This window comes from Clarias gariepinus, chromosome 12 (assembly GCF_024256425.1).
Source record: "Clarias gariepinus isolate MV-2021 ecotype Netherlands chromosome 12, CGAR_prim_01v2, whole genome shotgun sequence".
NCBI lineage: Eukaryota > Metazoa > Chordata > Actinopteri > Siluriformes > Clariidae > Clarias > Clarias gariepinus.
Window position 1 is genome coordinate 23,047,501 of NC_071111.1, and position 17,773 is coordinate 23,065,273.

At 40.8% G+C, this 17,773-nt stretch overlaps 2 protein-coding genes across 2 annotated transcripts in view; both read right to left on the bottom strand.

Moving 5' to 3' along the window:
• The window catches only part of LOC128534109 (cystine/glutamate transporter-like), a 22,319-nt gene extending 15,576 nt beyond the window's left edge, over positions 1-6,743 (bottom strand). Inside the window, exon 1 of the mRNA XM_053508414.1 lies at positions 6,536-6,743. Coding sequence (XP_053364389.1) covers positions 6,536-6,743 — 208 coding nt within the window. The remainder of the gene's footprint in view (positions 1-6,535) is intronic.
• Positions 6,744-12,038: 5,295 nt separating this feature from the next.
• Positions 12,039-16,469, bottom strand: LOC128534018 (keratin, type II cytoskeletal 68 kDa, component IB-like; the record flags this gene model as incomplete). The annotated part of the gene is given in 5 exon segments (XM_053508273.1): positions 12,039-12,419; positions 12,615-12,790; positions 12,792-12,867; positions 16,250-16,326; positions 16,428-16,469. Coding segments are annotated over 5 exon segments (399 nt in total), but the record flags the coding sequence as incomplete, so codon positions are not given.
• Positions 16,470-17,773: the final 1,304 nt, after the last annotated feature.

Here is a 17,773-nt window from a genome sequence, read left to right on the forward strand (position 1 = left end):
AACAGGTCACACACGAATCAACAGTCAATAGAACACACACCTAACACACACACACAACCTGGCCGAAGCCACTAACCCAAACACCTTTCCCCAACAAGGTGAACACACAACAACCCCTCCCGCAAAGCATGATGGTTTCCAGTCGAAACCCCGCCTATGCCACGATATATACACACAGTGGCATTCGAAAGTTTGGGCAAAGTAAACAGTTAAGCAAGTGGAAGATAAAATTATCTCATTAAACATGAAACACTCTTTTGCAATATTTTAATCAATATCAGTGTAATGTTTTTGGTTTCCTACAATTTTAGAGTAAAAAAGGAGAAGCAGCACCTACAAAAGAATGGGAACCAAAAGAGACTTGAGCCCTCAGATAACTTTGACCAAGGTATAAGACCTTAATTAGACTGTTAGGGTCATGGCTTGTTCAGTCATTGTGAGGAAAGGCCAGGTGATGTAAATTTCAATGCTTTCTAATTGCCCAGACTTTTCTAACCTTGTCTCATCATTCAGGAACCATAGGTTCCTCTAAGCAGTTGCCTAGCTCTCTGGAAATGAAAATCACTGACGTCCACAAAGCAGAAGGCTATAATTCAATTCAATTCAATTTTATTTGTATAGCGCTTTTAACGATTTACATCATCACAAAGCAGCTTTACACAATCAAAAGAATTAAGTTTGTATGAAATGTGAATGTGTATGAATCAAAATTATATGATTGTCCCTGATGAGCAAGCCGAGGACGACGGCGACAGTGGCAAGGAAAAACTCCCTGAGATGGTAATAGGAAGAAACCTTGAGAGGAACCAGACTCAACAGGGAACCCATCCTCATCTGGGTGAAAACAGATAGCAGGGATTGATGTGCATAATAATATGCGAGACTGGAAGTTCAGTATAAGAGGAGATGTGTAAGATTAAAGTCCAGTTTGTTCCTGGAGGCTCAGGTAGACTGTGAAAAATTCCAGTCCTGAACTATTGAGCGACTGAAGTCACAGGTCCTCAGAGAACAGCTGTCTGCATCAGTCGAGGACAGGACCACCTTCATGGAAAAGTGGAACCAACCCCAGTCACCACACGCATTCCAGACAAACCACACGGGGGCATCCATGTGCTGAGATCTCCAACCAGAAGCAGGACTCCAGGATGAGTTAGAGAGGTCCAGCGGGCAGAGGGGGTCTGGATCACTGGCAGCCCCCCAGATCTGCTCCTTTACCTAAGGCTAATCTATTTATAAAAATGCTTGGCTAAATAAATAGGTTTTTAGCCTGGACTTAAACACTGAGACTGTGTCTGAGTCCCGAACACTATTTGGAAGACTATTCCATAACTTTGGGGATTTGTAAGAAAAAGCTCTGCCCCCTGCTGTAGTTTTAATAATACGCGGTACTGACGAGCAGCCTGCATCCTTTGATCGAAGTAGGCGTGGCGGATTGTAAGACACTAGCAGTTCAATCAGGTACTGCGGCGCGAGACCATTTAATGCTTTATACGTCAAGAGTAGTATTTTAAAATCGATGCGAAATTTCACAGGGAGCCAATGCAATGTGGATAAGATAGGGGTGATGTGCTCATATCTTCTGGTTCGAGTGAGGACTCTCGCTGCTGCATTCTGGACTAATTGAAGCTTGTTTAAGCACCTAGTTGAACAACCAGACAGTAAGGCGTTACAATAAACCAACCTAGACGTGATAAAAGCATGAACTAGTTTTTCTGCATCATTTAGTGACAATATATTTCTTATCTTGGCAATATTTCTGAGGTGAAAGGATGCTATCCTGGTAATATTATCTACATGTGCTTTAAATGAAAGGCTTGAATCTATAATCACACCGAGGTCTTTTACTTTTAAGATGGTAATAAAGTCTTTCAGCTACCGATTTTCCTCAGTTTGGAATGAAATTAATAAATGGCACTTAACAAGAACAGTGAAGGTCAAGATAAGGTCTGGAAGACCAAGAAAAATATTAGAGAACTGATTATACAGTAGGATTGCTAGAAAAGCTAGTCAGAACCCCCCTGTTTGACTACAATAGACCTCCAGGAAGATTTGGTCTTCATCCAAGAGCCATCAGAAGGAAACATCTCCTGCATCCTCTCCATAAAATTTTGCATCTGAATTTTGCAAAAGAACATTTACACAAGCCTGATGCATTTTGCAATAAAATCATGTGGTTAAATAGAACTCTTTGTCCACAATAAGCAAAGGTCTGCACCCTGACAAAAGTCTTGCCGTCTATCAAGTTGTAGGAACAACAAATAATAACTTGCCTTCTAGTTGTCACGAGCGAAAGGCAGAACGATATGAATCCAAGCGCAGATAATGACTGTATCGAGATGGGGGGGGCGTGGTCGGAGGCGTGAGCGAGGGTCGAATGCCGTGAGTCCGTCAGCGAAGCGTCAAAAACAAAAACACGAAGCGAGAGCCGTAGTCAAAAGCGCGAGGTCAAAACCGGGAAGACAAGCAGCGAAGCAAAGCGAAACCAAAAGGACGAGTATGAACAATCAAAATCGGCAGGCAAAAAATCAATAACGAGAAAAAACAAAGCGAGGTCATAACGTAAAAGACAATGAAAGAAAACGCAAGAGAATCGAGGTATAAGTACACACAATAATCCAGTGATCTAAGCAGCGCGCAGCGCGTGCTTAAATCACTGGAATAATCAGCGGAGGAGATGAGAAACAGGTGTGTAGATGGGGCGGAAACGGGGGCGTGGAAAAGGATAAATGACAGGCTGGGGGAAAACATGAGCACGTGGGTAAAGTGACAGCGTGGAGAAAAAAAAGGAATACGAGGCAGGCAGGGCCAGTTGACCAGTTGTTATATAGCTCTGTTGCAGTTGAAAAAAAGCTTGCCCTGGACAGGTTCTTTATGATCAGCACTTTGGTCTGTGGTTGAATCTTTGGCATGCTGTCAGATCAGGATGCATTTCAAGTCTTTTCTATTAGCAGTTATTAAACCAATAATTAAGAAACCTGACCTCGACTCCTGTCAGCTGTCCAATTACAGGCCAATATCAAACCTTCTCTTTGCTTCTGGTTGGAGATCTCATCATATGGATGCTCCGTGTGGTCTGCCTGGGATGCGGGTGGTGACTGGGGATGGCTCCACTTTTCCATGAAAGTGGTCCTGTCCTCGACTGATGCAGACAGTTGTTTTTTGAGGATCTGTGACTTCAGTCGCTCAATAGTTCAGGACTGGAATTTCTTACAGTCTACATGAGCCTCCAGGAACAAACTGGACTTTAATCTTACACAATGGACTTTAATCTTACAATCTCCTCTTATACTGAACTTCCAGTCTCGCATAATATTATGCACATCAATCCCTGCTATCTGTTTTCACCCAGATGAGGATGGGTTTCCTGTTGAGTCTGGTTCCTCTCAAGGTTTCTTCCTATTACCATCTCAGGGAGTTTTTCCTTGCCACTGTTGCCGTCGTCCTCGGCTTGCTCATCAGGGACAATCATATAATTTTGATTCATACACATTCACATTTCATACAAACTTAATTCTTTTGATTGTGTAAAGCTGCTTTGTGACAATGTAAATTGTTAAAAGCGCTATACAAATAAAATTGAATTGAATTGAATTGAATCGAATCTCATAGAACTGGAAAACTGTTATAAGGAGGAATGGACGAAAATGCCTCAAACAAGAACTGAAAGACTGTTACAAGCTGTGATACAAGCCAAAGGGGGTGCTACTAGGTACTTTACCCTTATGCACAGAAAATATATTTCTCTATATATTAACTGTCAATATATTAAATTAGTTATTGTTCTGGTCCCACCCCGCGCCCAAGGGCTGTCCTCCGAATCGAACGTACATTCCGGAGCCACTACGCGAGCGAGTGACGATCGGGGCTCATACGAGCCTGTCATCAGGTCACCCCGGTGTTTCACGTACCATCCACCTTTTAGAACCCAAGTTCTGGTGGCCAAAACTGCGGGAAACCGTGAGAACAGTCGTTTTATTTTGTGCAACATGTGCCGCAACCAAAAGCCCCCGTAGGTTGCCAGTTGGTAAATTAATGCCCCTACCTACACCTAACAGACCGTGGTCCCATATCGCCGTGGACTTTGTGACGGATCTGCCAGTGTCAAAAGGGTACACAACTATTCTCATGGTGGTGGATCGATTTTCGAAGGGAAGTCGTTTCCTTCCAATTAGTTCTCTCCCGTCAGCCTTCCAGGTGGCAGAAAGCTTATTCGTTTCCGTGTTTCGTTACTACGGTATCCCGGAGGATATTGTTTCGGATCGTGTCCCCAATTCATCGCACAGGTCTGGAAAGCTTTTTTCCAGAAATTGGGAACCACAGTTAGCCTGACGTCAGGCTACCACCCTGAGTCAAATCGGCAAGCAGAGCGGACTGTCCAAGAACTCGGAAGATTCCTCCGAGCATATTGTAGTAGTCGACAACATGAATGGGCAGACTGTTTAATCTGGGCAGAATATGCGCAGAATTCGTTACGTCACTCCTCGACCGGCATGACACCGTTTCAGTGTGTGCTAGGGCATCAGCCACCGCTCTGTCCCTGGGATGCCACTCCCACCAATATCCCTATGGTGGATCAGTGGTTTCAATGAGCGGAAAAAGTATGGGAGGAAGCGCACACCAAGATCTCCCAAGCAGTTCGTAGATTTAAGAAAACTGCCGATAGACGGCGGAGGGAAAGTCCGCCGCTCCAGGTAAGGGATCGAGTATGGCTCTCAACACGGGACCTCCACCTGCACCTCCCCTGTCGAAAACTCACTCCCAGATACATCGGTCCATTTCCCATCCTTGCACAAGTAAACCCTGTCACATTTAAGTTACAACTACCGCACCACATGAGAATTCACCCTATTTTTCACATTTCCCTTCTCAGGCCAGTGATTCCGGGACCCCTAGACGGAGGCGTCGCAGAGCCTTCGATCCCCGGGGCTGTGGAGATAGCGGTCGCCCCGGCATACAGGGTAAAAGAGTTGTTGGACTCTCGGAGGAGAAGGGGCTCCCTCCAGTATCTGGTGGATTGGGAGGGGTACGGCCCGGAGGAAAGGAGCTGGGTCCCGGCCCGGGACATTATGAGTAGAGAACTCATAACCAATTTCCATCAAGCCCGGCCGGATCACTCAGCACCACGACCCACAGGTCGACCCGCCCGCCGGCAATTCCATCAGGCCGGTAGGTCCTCACTCCCTCCGATTACGCGGAGAGGGCACGCGCCCCCCTTGGAATGCCGGTCCTAAGGAGGGGGGGGGGCTGTTGGAGGGGTACTGTAACATCCTCGCCAACTCAGTCCGGGAGGTTAAGATCTGGGTCACCGGATTACTGAGCCGCTCCTTTGTCTCCCCCTAGTATGTCTGTGTGTACATGTCTCTTTGTATTGTTATAAGCACCTAATTAAGATCACCTGTCTACCCTTACGTGTGTCTCTATTTATAGCCCAGTCGAACCCTCATCACGTTGTCTGTTCACTGCCGTGCACCTCTGTCTTGTCACGTTTATGCTGATCATGTAGGTGTGTGTTTTCCCAGGATTGAGCGGAGTCTGCAGGGAAGGGTACAGCTCGAGGGTTTTTATGATACTGCCTTCACGGTCAAGGTCAAGACTGAGTGATTCTCAGTACGCAGGGTTTTCGGCCTCGCCGCTGCTGCCTCGTTTTCATGTTATGTTCTTTCTGTTTTCAAACCCTACCCACCTGCAGACCCCCAGTATTCCATGTTTCTGTTTGTTTATCTTTTATTTTATTATATGGTGTTCTGAGTTAACTCTCTAAGAAAAAGAAGGAATAAAACTTGTCACGAACTAACCCTGCATTTGCGTCCGCTTCCTTTACCAGAAGACATGACAATATACTGAATTCGATTGAATATATGTATTTCTTTATATATATTTTTTTTACAATATGCATGTATGTTACATGCTTCATTCATATCCATATATTTATATTGTATATTCATATTTCATATATTAAGAAATATATATTCAAATATATTCAAATGTATATCTTAATGTATGTTATGAAGTATATTGTTATATATATATATATATATATATATATATATATATATATATATATATACATACATACATGATCCATTTATTGCATGCAATATTTTAATAACTATAAGCACTTGTTTCTATATATGGAAATGTATTATTTAATATATTGCATTATATTTTACAATATATTGCCATCTTTTTTTCCCATAAGGGTAACTACACAGGGAGCTGAAACTTTTGCTGTGGGCCATTTGTAACTTTATGCCTTTTAGAGATTATTTTACCTTCCACTTACTTAACTGTTTACATTAACAGAAATTTTGACTAGAGGTGCCTAAACTTTCGCATGCCACTGTAGATAAATAGATAGATAGATAGATAGATAGATAGATAGATAGATAGATAAGAAACTAGATCAGTGTGAATGTAATATGGTGATACCCCTAATTATTTAATAATTTGAAACATCTAGCTCTTCATGTTGTATATTTATATATACAGTAATGTACTACCAAACACCAAACTGGTTTAAGATTTTAAAGCATACCCAATGTAGAGAGGAGACCACAGAGCAGCCAGACGATCAGAGAGAGTCCCACACTGCCCGTATTCATGTGCACTCCTTTGGGTGCGATGAAGATCCCACTGCCCACCATGTTGCCTATAATAAAGGAGACCGCGGACACCAGATTAATGCTGCGTCTCAGGTGAACCCTATCTTCTTTTATTTCATCCTCAGCTTTCTGGTTTGCCATCTCTGCTTCAGTTTCCCACACTACTAAAATTGTGCTCCTCAAAGAGTGAATAAGATACTCGTGGGGGAGGGCAGAGTAACATGCCAACGGCATTCCTCACACTGGAGGTGAACTTGTAATAATAACACGTTTCAATATTTGTTTCAACACGTTTAAAATGTTTTACTTTTGAATCGCAAAATTCTGACCTATGTCAAAGTAAAATTATTTACTTACTTGAAATTCTGATTTATCTCAAAATTTTATTTATTATCTCGTACTTACAAAAGTCAGACTGATCTCAAAGTCTCTCGGAAACTTAGGACTTAATTCAGTGTTTGACTTAAAATTGTCACTTATTACCTTATGTATTTTCAAAATTATTGACTTTCTATTCTGACATATGTCAAAATATTTACTTTCTTAGAGTTCTGTTTTTTGTTTGGTTTTTTTTGTATAAAATTATATTTATTATCTCAGAATTCAGACTGATCTCAAAGTCTCTTTAAACCTAGAACATATTTTGGTGTTTAACTCAAAATTGTCACTTATTTGCTTTTTTACCTTATTTTTTTCAATTTTGTTTTTAATTTCTTACCTTAAGTTTTACTTACTCTGATTATAGCTTTAAATATGTTTCAGTCTTTACTTTGAAATTCTGACTTTTGTGAATATTTTTACATCCTCTCTTAAAATTCTGACTCCAACATTAACACCACAGAACATTAACACATTCCATTTATACATAGACCCATTTATGCCCGTGGGGACCAAAGACAGGCTATCCAGTCTAATCTCCTAGAAAAAAAACAACAAAGCATAAATCAATAAAAAAAGTCAATGCTGGCCATGATAGAAAGGCCCCAGAAAACCCAGTGCACCATAGCTTGTGGCACACGGGGCTTATTTCTGACTTCTTATTTAAACATTCTGACATTAAGTGTAGATATTTGCACTTATTTATTTACCTGATTATCTCCAAATTCAGATGAATTGTCTCAAAATTCTAACTCACTGTTCTGTTATCTTAAAATCTCAGAATGCTGAAATTTGATGATGGGATATGCATCTTTTTTTTAAAATAATAAAAAAAGCCAAGTAGCCTAATCTGTATGTCATGTCTGTGTATGGAAACCGGAGTACCTGAAGAAAACTCAGGTTTTCACAGGGAGAACATGCATACACACTATTTAGAGAAAGATGGTCTACACAAGTTGCCTTGTGGCAACATTAGCCACGTTGCTGTGGCTCGTTCAGCACAGTCATATATTTGTATTTTACCTTATTTAAATTTAAAATGAACTGTGTGTTGAGTAATAAAATGAATACCTTTCCCAGGTTTATAACGAAATTGCAAATCCTGCCATCTCAGGCTGATGACATCTGGCAAAACTGAAAGCTTAAGAAATGCCATGTCTTTAAGGTTTACACAAAAAAAATCAGCTTCATGGGAAAAGGCTTATAATAATTGTATGTTGATTTATTTTGTGACATAAATATCTGTAGACTAGTTTTGGATCTCTATGCAATTTATTTGAAATAAATAACATATGTATACAATTATTATTATGATTATCATTATTATTGTAAGCGGCACAGTGACATAGTGGTTGCATGGTGGACTCCCACCTACAGGTCCGGGTACGAATTCTGCACAGCCTGTGTGCATGGAGTTTGCATGTTCTTTCAGTGCTTGGTAGGTTTCCTCTGGGTGCTCTGGTTTTCTCCCACAGTCCAAAGACATGCAGATTAGGCTAATTGGCATCACCAAATTTATTGTGGTGTTTGTATTCCTTGAAAACCCATTCAGGGTGTGTTACAGGATGAAGCTGATATAGATGATAAGTAAGCGATTATTATATGACATCAAGTGATTATTATATCAAATCAAGTATATCAAAGCAATCATCTTACATTGATTATGAAAAGTAAAGTCTCTCTAGAATGCTTCTCTCCTCCTACATTCAAAACGACAGAAAATAATATACAACCCCCACCTGTGGGTGTATTGTTGTTTCATGCCTGATATACTGTAAGTTCAATTTCCAGTTAATGCCCAATGCCAATTAGTCCCAAGCCTGGATAACATGAGAGGATTGTGTCAGGAAGGACATCGTGCATAAAACCTGTGCGAAGTTGTGTGTGGAACAATTGAGCGACCGAAAGACCAACAACAGATTTTCAGTTGTTGAGTTTTTAGAACCTGTCATTTGTGTCACAGGCACTAATATGTTTTTGTCAACCTTTTAATTTGGTCTTTTGTAAGTTCTGCTTTTACAACATAAGAACGTCCAAATCCCAAGCAACAAAGAGCCTTTAGAAGTTAAAACAGTTCAGAGGTAAAAGACAATCTGCTCTATCTTTCTCTCTCTCTCACTCCCCCCCCCCTCTCTCTCTTTTTCTCTCTGAACTTGGTTGAAATGTGAGCACAGCATGAGACAAGACAACAGCATAAAGCCCCCAAACCTTGTGTCCTGCTGGAGCAGCTGCAAATCATGTGTTTGTCCATTAAAGCCTGTGTTTGTCAAGAAAAAAGTTAGACGATACATCCGCAGGCACATTTTTCATGTCGCCGAATAATTTAGGCAAAAGAGCAAATCTAGAGAAAACCTTTTTTTTCCCCTAATAGCGTAGTGTGTGATCCTGTTCTTGGCATCATTAAAAAATGTAACATCTGTTCTGTCTGCTGCACTCCAAACCCAATTTTTTTTTCCCAATTACAAAAATTGCTAATTATATTCAATGCACAGTTTAATATAATTATAAGACATTATAATGCATTATAAGACCATAAATATAAATATGCTTGAATACAAATCCTGATGCTGGCTGGAGCTCCTCTGTTATAACAGCTGAATATAAATCATGTGGACGGGGTGCTGTTTATTGTCCGACATGCTTGTGAGTTCGGCAAGAACGCTAAAATTATTTAGTTTTATGATGCACTTTAAGGACAGGTTGGTGACAACCATGGTGCCAGTTAAACTTTTAGCTAAATTCCCAAGCTACATTTTTTTTAAAAGGAAAGAAAAAGGCTTAGAATTAGATGCAACCGGTGTTAGAAAGTGTTCAGTGGGGTTAAGGTCAGGGCTCTGTGCAGGACACACAAGTTCTTTCACTAAAAAAAATTCCACTACCATTTTTTGGTAGCTACTATAGTTATAGGTTTAAGTCCACACAAAAAAAGAAACTCTGAGTTCTTTACTCTGGTGATACTGCAACAAGAATAAATACATGAATAGATATTAGTGTGCATAGCCAGAGAGGAACTTCCAAGGAAATATTTGCCCTAAGTTTAGGCGTAGTCCTATCATTTTATGTCATAATAATGAGTTTAATAATCTTTATATATGAGTTTTATAATCTTTACAACCGAAAAGGGCGGGGCAGGTCCGCAGCTTGACCAAGTGCATGCTCATCATCTTTTTCGACATTCGCAGCATTGTGCATCGAGAATTCCTTCCCAGGGGCCAGGGCGTCAATAGTGAATTCTACTGGGGGTCTGAGGGAGGATGTACAGCGAAAGCACCTAGATTTTTTATACCACTGCGAATCATCTGGACCATGTGATGTTCCGTATGGGCCTGCTTGCCACACTGAGGTCCAAAAAAAACCAAGGCCGCTATTGGTGTCATGGTCATTGCCTCTCACAATCTGGAGGTGAGGTGGTGTTACGGTATTACAGATTTTTTACATTTTTAATGAAAATGTGAGGGTTGTGTAGATGTGTCGATGACTGTACACGTATATTCCTGTTTTTCTCTCTCCATCCTTGTCCTTTCTCAGAAGGACAATGGCGTGAAGCTGATTGACCCGATGGAAGAGATGGTGACTCCAGCTTGGGAAGGCTATGCCACTTAGCTGGCCAATGCAGAACAGAATGCTTTATGCACCGTCTTGAAGGAGATCATCAAGAAAGAATCCTTCGACATGAGTCAGGCACAGAGTGTACTCATTGGCAGAGACACCAGGTATAATAGCACATATAATTATCAGAAAGTACTGGGGAGATATTAAGTGCAAATGTAATATGTGTGCAAACTGACAGGATGTCATATGATGCTAATTGAGGCGGTCTTGGCTATCAGAGGGATGAGCGTTCAGGATTGGGATGTCAGTTATACAGATCTGCCCGACTGCCAGCTCAAAGTCAAGGTCTTCGTGTGTCTCTTTAGCACATTATGCTTTATCCCAAACTTGCTTTGATAGCTCTTTGTTCTTTGTTAATAGGCAAACAACTTGACAAGGTTCAAGTGTGGTGGCAGGGTAGCACTGTGGCCACATACCACCAGGGTCAAATTAATTAATTAATTAATACAAACTAATTTATTAAACACCTTTCCTGTTGTATTGAACTTTCAACCTCATGGCACACAAATATACCAGGAACTGATTTATGGTTATCCTATGTGACATCACCCAAGGTTTTTTGTCTTATCGTCATCACAATATGTTTTTTCTTGCAACTGTCATCTTCAGCTTTCTTTATCAGGGAGATAGTTAACTCATAGTTAAAGTCTATACTTATTTTATTTATTTTTTATTATTCTGTCAAGCTGCCTCGCAACAAAGGCAACATGGTGGCTTAGCGGTTAGCACTGTCGCCTTGCACCTCCAGGTTTAATTCCCACCACGGGTCTGTGTGCATGGCATTTGTGTGTTCTCCCGGTGCTTGGGGGATTTCCTCCAGGTATTTCGGTTTTCTCACACAGTCTAAAGACATGTAGATTAATTAGCATCCCAAATTGCCTGTAGTGTGTGAATGAGCGTGTGAGTGTGTGTGCCCTAAGATGGATTGGCACCCTGTCCAGTGTGTACCCTGCCTTGTACACAAAGTCTTATGGAATAGGCTCTAGTCCCTCTGAGATTGTAGTCATCTTCACTGTTTTGGTAACGTGGATGTGTGTTATTGTGTGCAGAAGAGTGTAGACGCCTTGGCACATCAAGTAAGCCTGGCTGTGAATCAACTTGCCGGAGGAGTCGGAGACGAGCCAAAGCCATTAAAGTGACACAGAGAGAACACAGTGTAATGCACAAGCTGCACTTCTTGGTTGTACTTGACTTTATATGATTTTTATATAAAATAAATATAGTGATGTTTGTTTGTTTGGTTTTTGATACAATCTTATAAAAAAGTGTTATTTTGGAAGAAAAAAATGCATTTAAAGCAAGTGATCATAACCTCTTATTGCTCTTTTAAGTCATTCTTTCTAGTCAGTAAGTATTTCTTATCTTTATAATTAGAGAAAAATTACTTTCTGCTACTTAAGAAATGATGCTTTGCAGTCATGTTTATTATTTTATGCATGTGGTTGAACAGAACCAGAAGTTAAAAGCTAGAATACAGTGCATTAACATACATTTAGTTGTAGCAGATTAGTACCATGAGATAAGTATTTGTTTTTTTATGGGATATGAGTATTACATCTCTAATACACTTCATTTTCTCCTTTGTTTACAATCAACAAACGAGGTAAAAGAAGGATATGGAATTGTAACGATTAGATAATAATTCAGGATGATCTTTGGATAATTATTAAAGGGGGAAGAAATGATCTGTTGTAGAGATATAGAGTGTGATGTCAGACTACTCCTCTGTCTCATCTGCGGCTCCGGGGATGGTGATGGTGCGCCCCCGCGTGTCTCTCTGAAAGATGTCCTTGTCTGTCTTAACTGTTGAACTGTTGAAATGAACAACTGTAAAAAAAAGACCAACAGCGTCAAGAATTGCTACCGCAGTAATATAATGCCATGTTAAATCATCGTTATCAAGTAAAGATGTACAGTATAGATTTGATAATTTACAATAAGCCTGGTTCATAGGAAAGACAAATGCACTACTTACAGTATGCATGCTGTCTGTGATTCCTGTTGCACTGAGGATACTTGTACCTGATGAGGATGGTCTTCCTTTTAGTCAGTTCCACGGCTTGCTCGTGAGAGACCTCCTCCGTGGCTTTCTCATGGCCGTTAGAAAACAAAGGCAGCTTTAAGGCTACCTCGCTTGCTCCAGCGGCCAGTTCAGCCAAGGCTCCACCCACCTTCGCAACCGAGGTGCTAAAACTCCCCGGAGACACTGATGCCCATAATTGGTTCAGCGCATGTCTCTATTGATAAACAGGTGTCCTCGCCTTCGATCAGTTCCCTAAAGAGGCAAAAAAGAAAATGTTACAGATTTGTGTTTGTATAACATTTAAAATACAGTAAAATCTCGGATTACGAGTAACGCGGTTTGCGAGTGTTCGGCAGGACGAGCAAAGATTTGTAATAAATTTTGATTTGAAAAACGAGCAAGTCTTGGTTTACGAGCACAGAGTATCATGTATCACGCATGCGCTTCTTGTTTTGTTGCCGAGCGTCAGGTGGGCACAACTGAGCCAACGGTTTTTCTCTCTCTTGCGCTGCGGAATTGTGGTTAAATCGTCTCCATTGCTGGGACCTAGTGCCCGTCTCTTACTGGTATAATCAACATCTGTGTATGCGTGTACTGTTTACTATAAGACTGTGACCATGTGTGTGTGTGTTTGTGTGTAAACCATATTTTATTTTGTGTTTGTAAGCGCGGGTACTGTGTCTTATAAGACATGTGTATGTGCGCATGTCACGCAAAAAAAAAAAACTCATTAGAGGTTAAAAATCCATTTTCTCTCTCCCTCGCTGTTTCAGCCTATGTGTTCTGCGGGGGGTTACACTCTGCTTTTCACAGAAACACTGCTCTGTCGCGATTCTTTTCAAAGGTAAAGTGCAGGTTCATTTGTTTGTTTGTTTTACTTTACAGCAGTGATTCCGTTAGTATGCACTCACACAAGTGTCATTAGTAAAATTTAGTTACAGTGGAACATCGGATTATGAGCATAATTCGTTTCGGACGTGGGTTCGTATTTCAAAACACTTGTAAACCAAATTTTATTTTTTCCATAAGAAATAATAGAAACTTAAATTATTTGTTCTACAGCCTAAAAAAAAATACATAAAAATAATTAATACAAAATATAAAGTAAAAATAAAACAGATAAGTGTTTCCGTTTGTGCACGCAGGCGCTGTGTATGTGCGTGTGTGTGTGTGTGTGTGTGTGTGTGTGTGTGAGGCTAAAGTAAGTGGAGACTCATGTTTTCAGCCCCTCCTGTTTCCCCCTCCTTATCTTACACATTAAAACTTTCTCCTTTCGTTTAAACACAACCACACAAATTAACGGAAAGATTGTTGTTCTCTTCAAAATTATTAAAGCTTCTCCGCTTTATTTTAATGTTGCTCGCGACAGCGTAACAGCCCGTTAATTCCTACTCGTGTAATGATGGGATGGACAAACTGGCCGGTGCATGCCCGTTCTCTTATTTTCTGCATTGTCAGGTTATAGTACAAACTTTCGGGTGGATCCTGTACTTAAATCCAACAAAAAAAAATACTGAAGAACAAAACTCTAGCTCTATATCCTAGCCTACATCTCACATTTGCATTCACACACCGGACTGCATTACCCACAATGCATCTTCCGCACTGGACTACATTTTCGTAAACAGCGGTCATAAATCAATGTCTCTCTCCCACTACACTGTTTTATCTGAAATTTAGCAATAAACATCGCTAATGACACTTATGTGAGCACAAACTAACAATCACTGCTGTAAAGTAAATCAAATGAACAAATAAACTCTAAAAAGATTTGCGACAGAGCAGAGTTTCTTCGGAGCCAGAGTGTGTGTCTCTTGCCTTAATTTCTGTGTGCGTGTGTGAAGTGAAGTTTGTGAAGGGGGTTCACACACACACACACACATAGCCGGCACAGTGTCAAATTATGCTCGCGCGTGCACACACACACACGCACACACACACACCGCGATGAGGAAGAAACTAGATTTTTAACCTCTGTATTGAGAATTTTTTTTGCTTTACTCATGTGCACACACGTGCGTTATAAGAAACAGTACATGCGCTGTACACACGCGCTTTCAAACACAAAATAAAATATGTTTTACACACACACGTGGTCACAGTGTTATACAGTAGTAAACAGTACACGCTTGCACAGATGTTAATTATACCAGTAAGAGACGAGCACTAAGACCCAGCTGGAGAGACTGCTCCGCAGCGCAAGAGAAAGAAAAACCGTTGGCTCAGTTGTGATCACGTGACGCTCGGGGTCAAAACAAGAAGCGCATGCGTGAAACATGATACTCTGTGCTTGTAAACCAAGACAATGCTCGTTTTTTTAAATCAAAATTTATTATGTTGCCATGGTCTTGGGATAAAAATATTCCATGAATGAGAAAACCAGTTTGGAGAATTGACTTCCGGTCTAGAAAGCTTGTTTGGATGTGCCACCCATGAATCATCGTATAGATGATTCATGGAAGGCCAGATTCATGGGGCCAAAGCTTTGTAAATATGGGGGGGCAATAAAGGGTTGCTAGCATTAGTTAAAACTAAATAATAATAATAATAATAATAATAAACACCAGGCCAGAAACTATAAGGTTTTTCTGTGGTGGTTTTGAAGGTCAAATGTGAGAGCTCTGGTTGTCAACATCTTGACCAAAGCTGATCCTGCCTAATCCCTAACAATGGCAAATGATCAGGATGAACAGAGCACATCTATTTACCTCAGTTACTCAGCTAGATAGATTTGCTTTAGATTAATACTGTCATTTATACCCTATACAGTACATTGTCCCTTGTCACCTTCGACATTTCTTGTGGTAAGTTAAACTACAATGATTGCAGTTAGCTGGTTAGCTAAAGTGGTGCATAGCAGACAGCTGGCGGTTGTCACGCAAATCGATCATGCTCATTATTATATATTATTTCATGGTTTAATACATTATTAAATATCGAGTTACATATTCATTAATGAGACCCATTATTCTTCCCTACCACCCTGTAAACATGTTCATTTCTGTTGTAAAGTTTTAACATGTAGCTCTGTGGATATTGACTCACTTTTGGAGCCAGCTCCTAGTGGTCATTCGAAGTAACTGCACATGTTGGCACTAATATTTTAGAACTGGAGGTTGTCCTTTGGACGAAGCTAATGCACTTTTCTTAAGGGCAAATTTTGTTATACTCACTTACTCACTGTATATACTGCGCCATCCTGTATTCAAGGTCACAGAGGGCCTGGAGCCTACTGTATCACAGGAGACTTAGAGCAACTGGATAGGACTCACATGCTCATTCACACACTATAGCCAATTGGGGAACACCAATGAGCCTAATCTGCATTTCTTTGTACTGTGGGAGGAAACCGAAGTACCCGGAGGAAACCCAGCAAGCACTGGGAGAACATGCAAACTCCATGCATACAGACTTGAGGTGGAAATCAAACCCTCGTCCCTGGAGGTGCAAGGTGACAGTGCTAAACACTAAGCCATCGTGCTGCCTTAATTTTATTATAAATTTTTTTAAATATTTTTTTCATCGTATCTGGAGACTTCAGTATGGATGTATAATGCACAGCACAATGTATCAAGCAATAGAAAATAATTTAAATATAAAAATATGAAGAAATCCTTCTACAGCCTCACACTACCTGTAGGTGGTGATCTCAATCTCGAGACCCAGCTTCACGTTGAGGAGATCCTGATATTCCTTCAGCAGCAGCGTGATCTTCTCGTCACCACAATGACATTAATCAACCTTTAAGCATTTTGTTCTATAGTAAAAGCTCTGCTCCCTGTAGTTATCCTCAGTGTGTGCTTTATTCGTACCTGTAACTCCTCTTCTGCCTTCTTGTATTTCTCTAGGTTGTCTCAAATCTGAGGTAACAAAGTTTCATACCTGGTGTTAAAAGCATCCAGCTTTTATTGCTTATTCTGAATCTATGGACACGGACACACACACACATATACACACAGAGATTGGGGTTTAAAAGGAACTGTACTACTACTACAAAGGGTAGAAATGTACTAACTAAATTTACTAACGTCCTTCTTGTAGCTCACGACTTCTTCCCTGATTCCCCGTACAGATTCTATGTGCCTTCAAGTCCTGGAATTTAGACTTATACCAAGCGTCCTTGAAAGCTTGTAATGTCCTGTTTAGCCTTCTTGCTAGCTTCCAGTGCCTCCTCGTACTTCACCTTGACCAACTCCAGCTGTGGCCTCCTTAGCACCGACAGCAATGTCCTTCAGGAAAGAGTTGTGTTACTGCAAATGAACATCTAAACTTTCAACATATTGGGTTTTAATTTTTTGTGTTTCCATCAATTCTTATCCTCTGGGCTCTCATCCGGTCAGCGACCCTTCTCAGTTCTTTTAACTGCTCCTCATGGACCATGCGCAAACTTGACGGCTTCAAATAGCGGCCCTTTAGGGCTTCAATCTCAATCTCGAGCAGTTTGTTTTGCTGCTCAAGAGTGCGAAGCTGCAAATAAACGTGTTGACCTGATTAACTTGAGTGCACAATAGGGAAAGGTGAACGGACGGAGTGAAGAATGACAGATCATACTTTCTCTATGTAGATAGCCAGGCGGTCATTCGTGGTGACCATCTCATGTCTCTTGTGCGTGTGGTTAGGTATTACTGGTTGGCAGCGGAAGCAGCTTCCAGATCCAGGCCACCTCAGAGACCCATACCAACACAAAGGGCGCTCATGCTCATGCTGTTGGAATAGAGTAACAAGCAAGAGACATAGGAAAAAGAAGATAAGAGAGAAAAAAGAATTCTGAGTGTAGAGTCATTTAGGGTAGAGTAGCCTGAGAGTCAAGTCATCTGGACTAGAGCAGACCCAAGATTAGGTAGATTAAATTAGAGTAAAGTAGATTAGATTAAATTAAACTAGATTAGATTAGATTAGATTAGAGCAGAGCAAAATGGATAAACATCCTTGGCTCAGTCGGTTAAGGCTGTGGGTTACTGGTTTACTGATCAGAAGGTTGGGGGTTCGAACCCCAGCATCGCGAAGATTGCCACTGTTGAGCCCTTGAGCAAGGCCCTTAACCCTATCTGCTGCAGGGGCGCTGTAAACTGGCTCACACTGCGCTCTGACCCCAGTTTCCTAATTGGGATATGCGAAAATTGAGCAATTTCCCTCTGGGATTAATAAAGTTCTAATT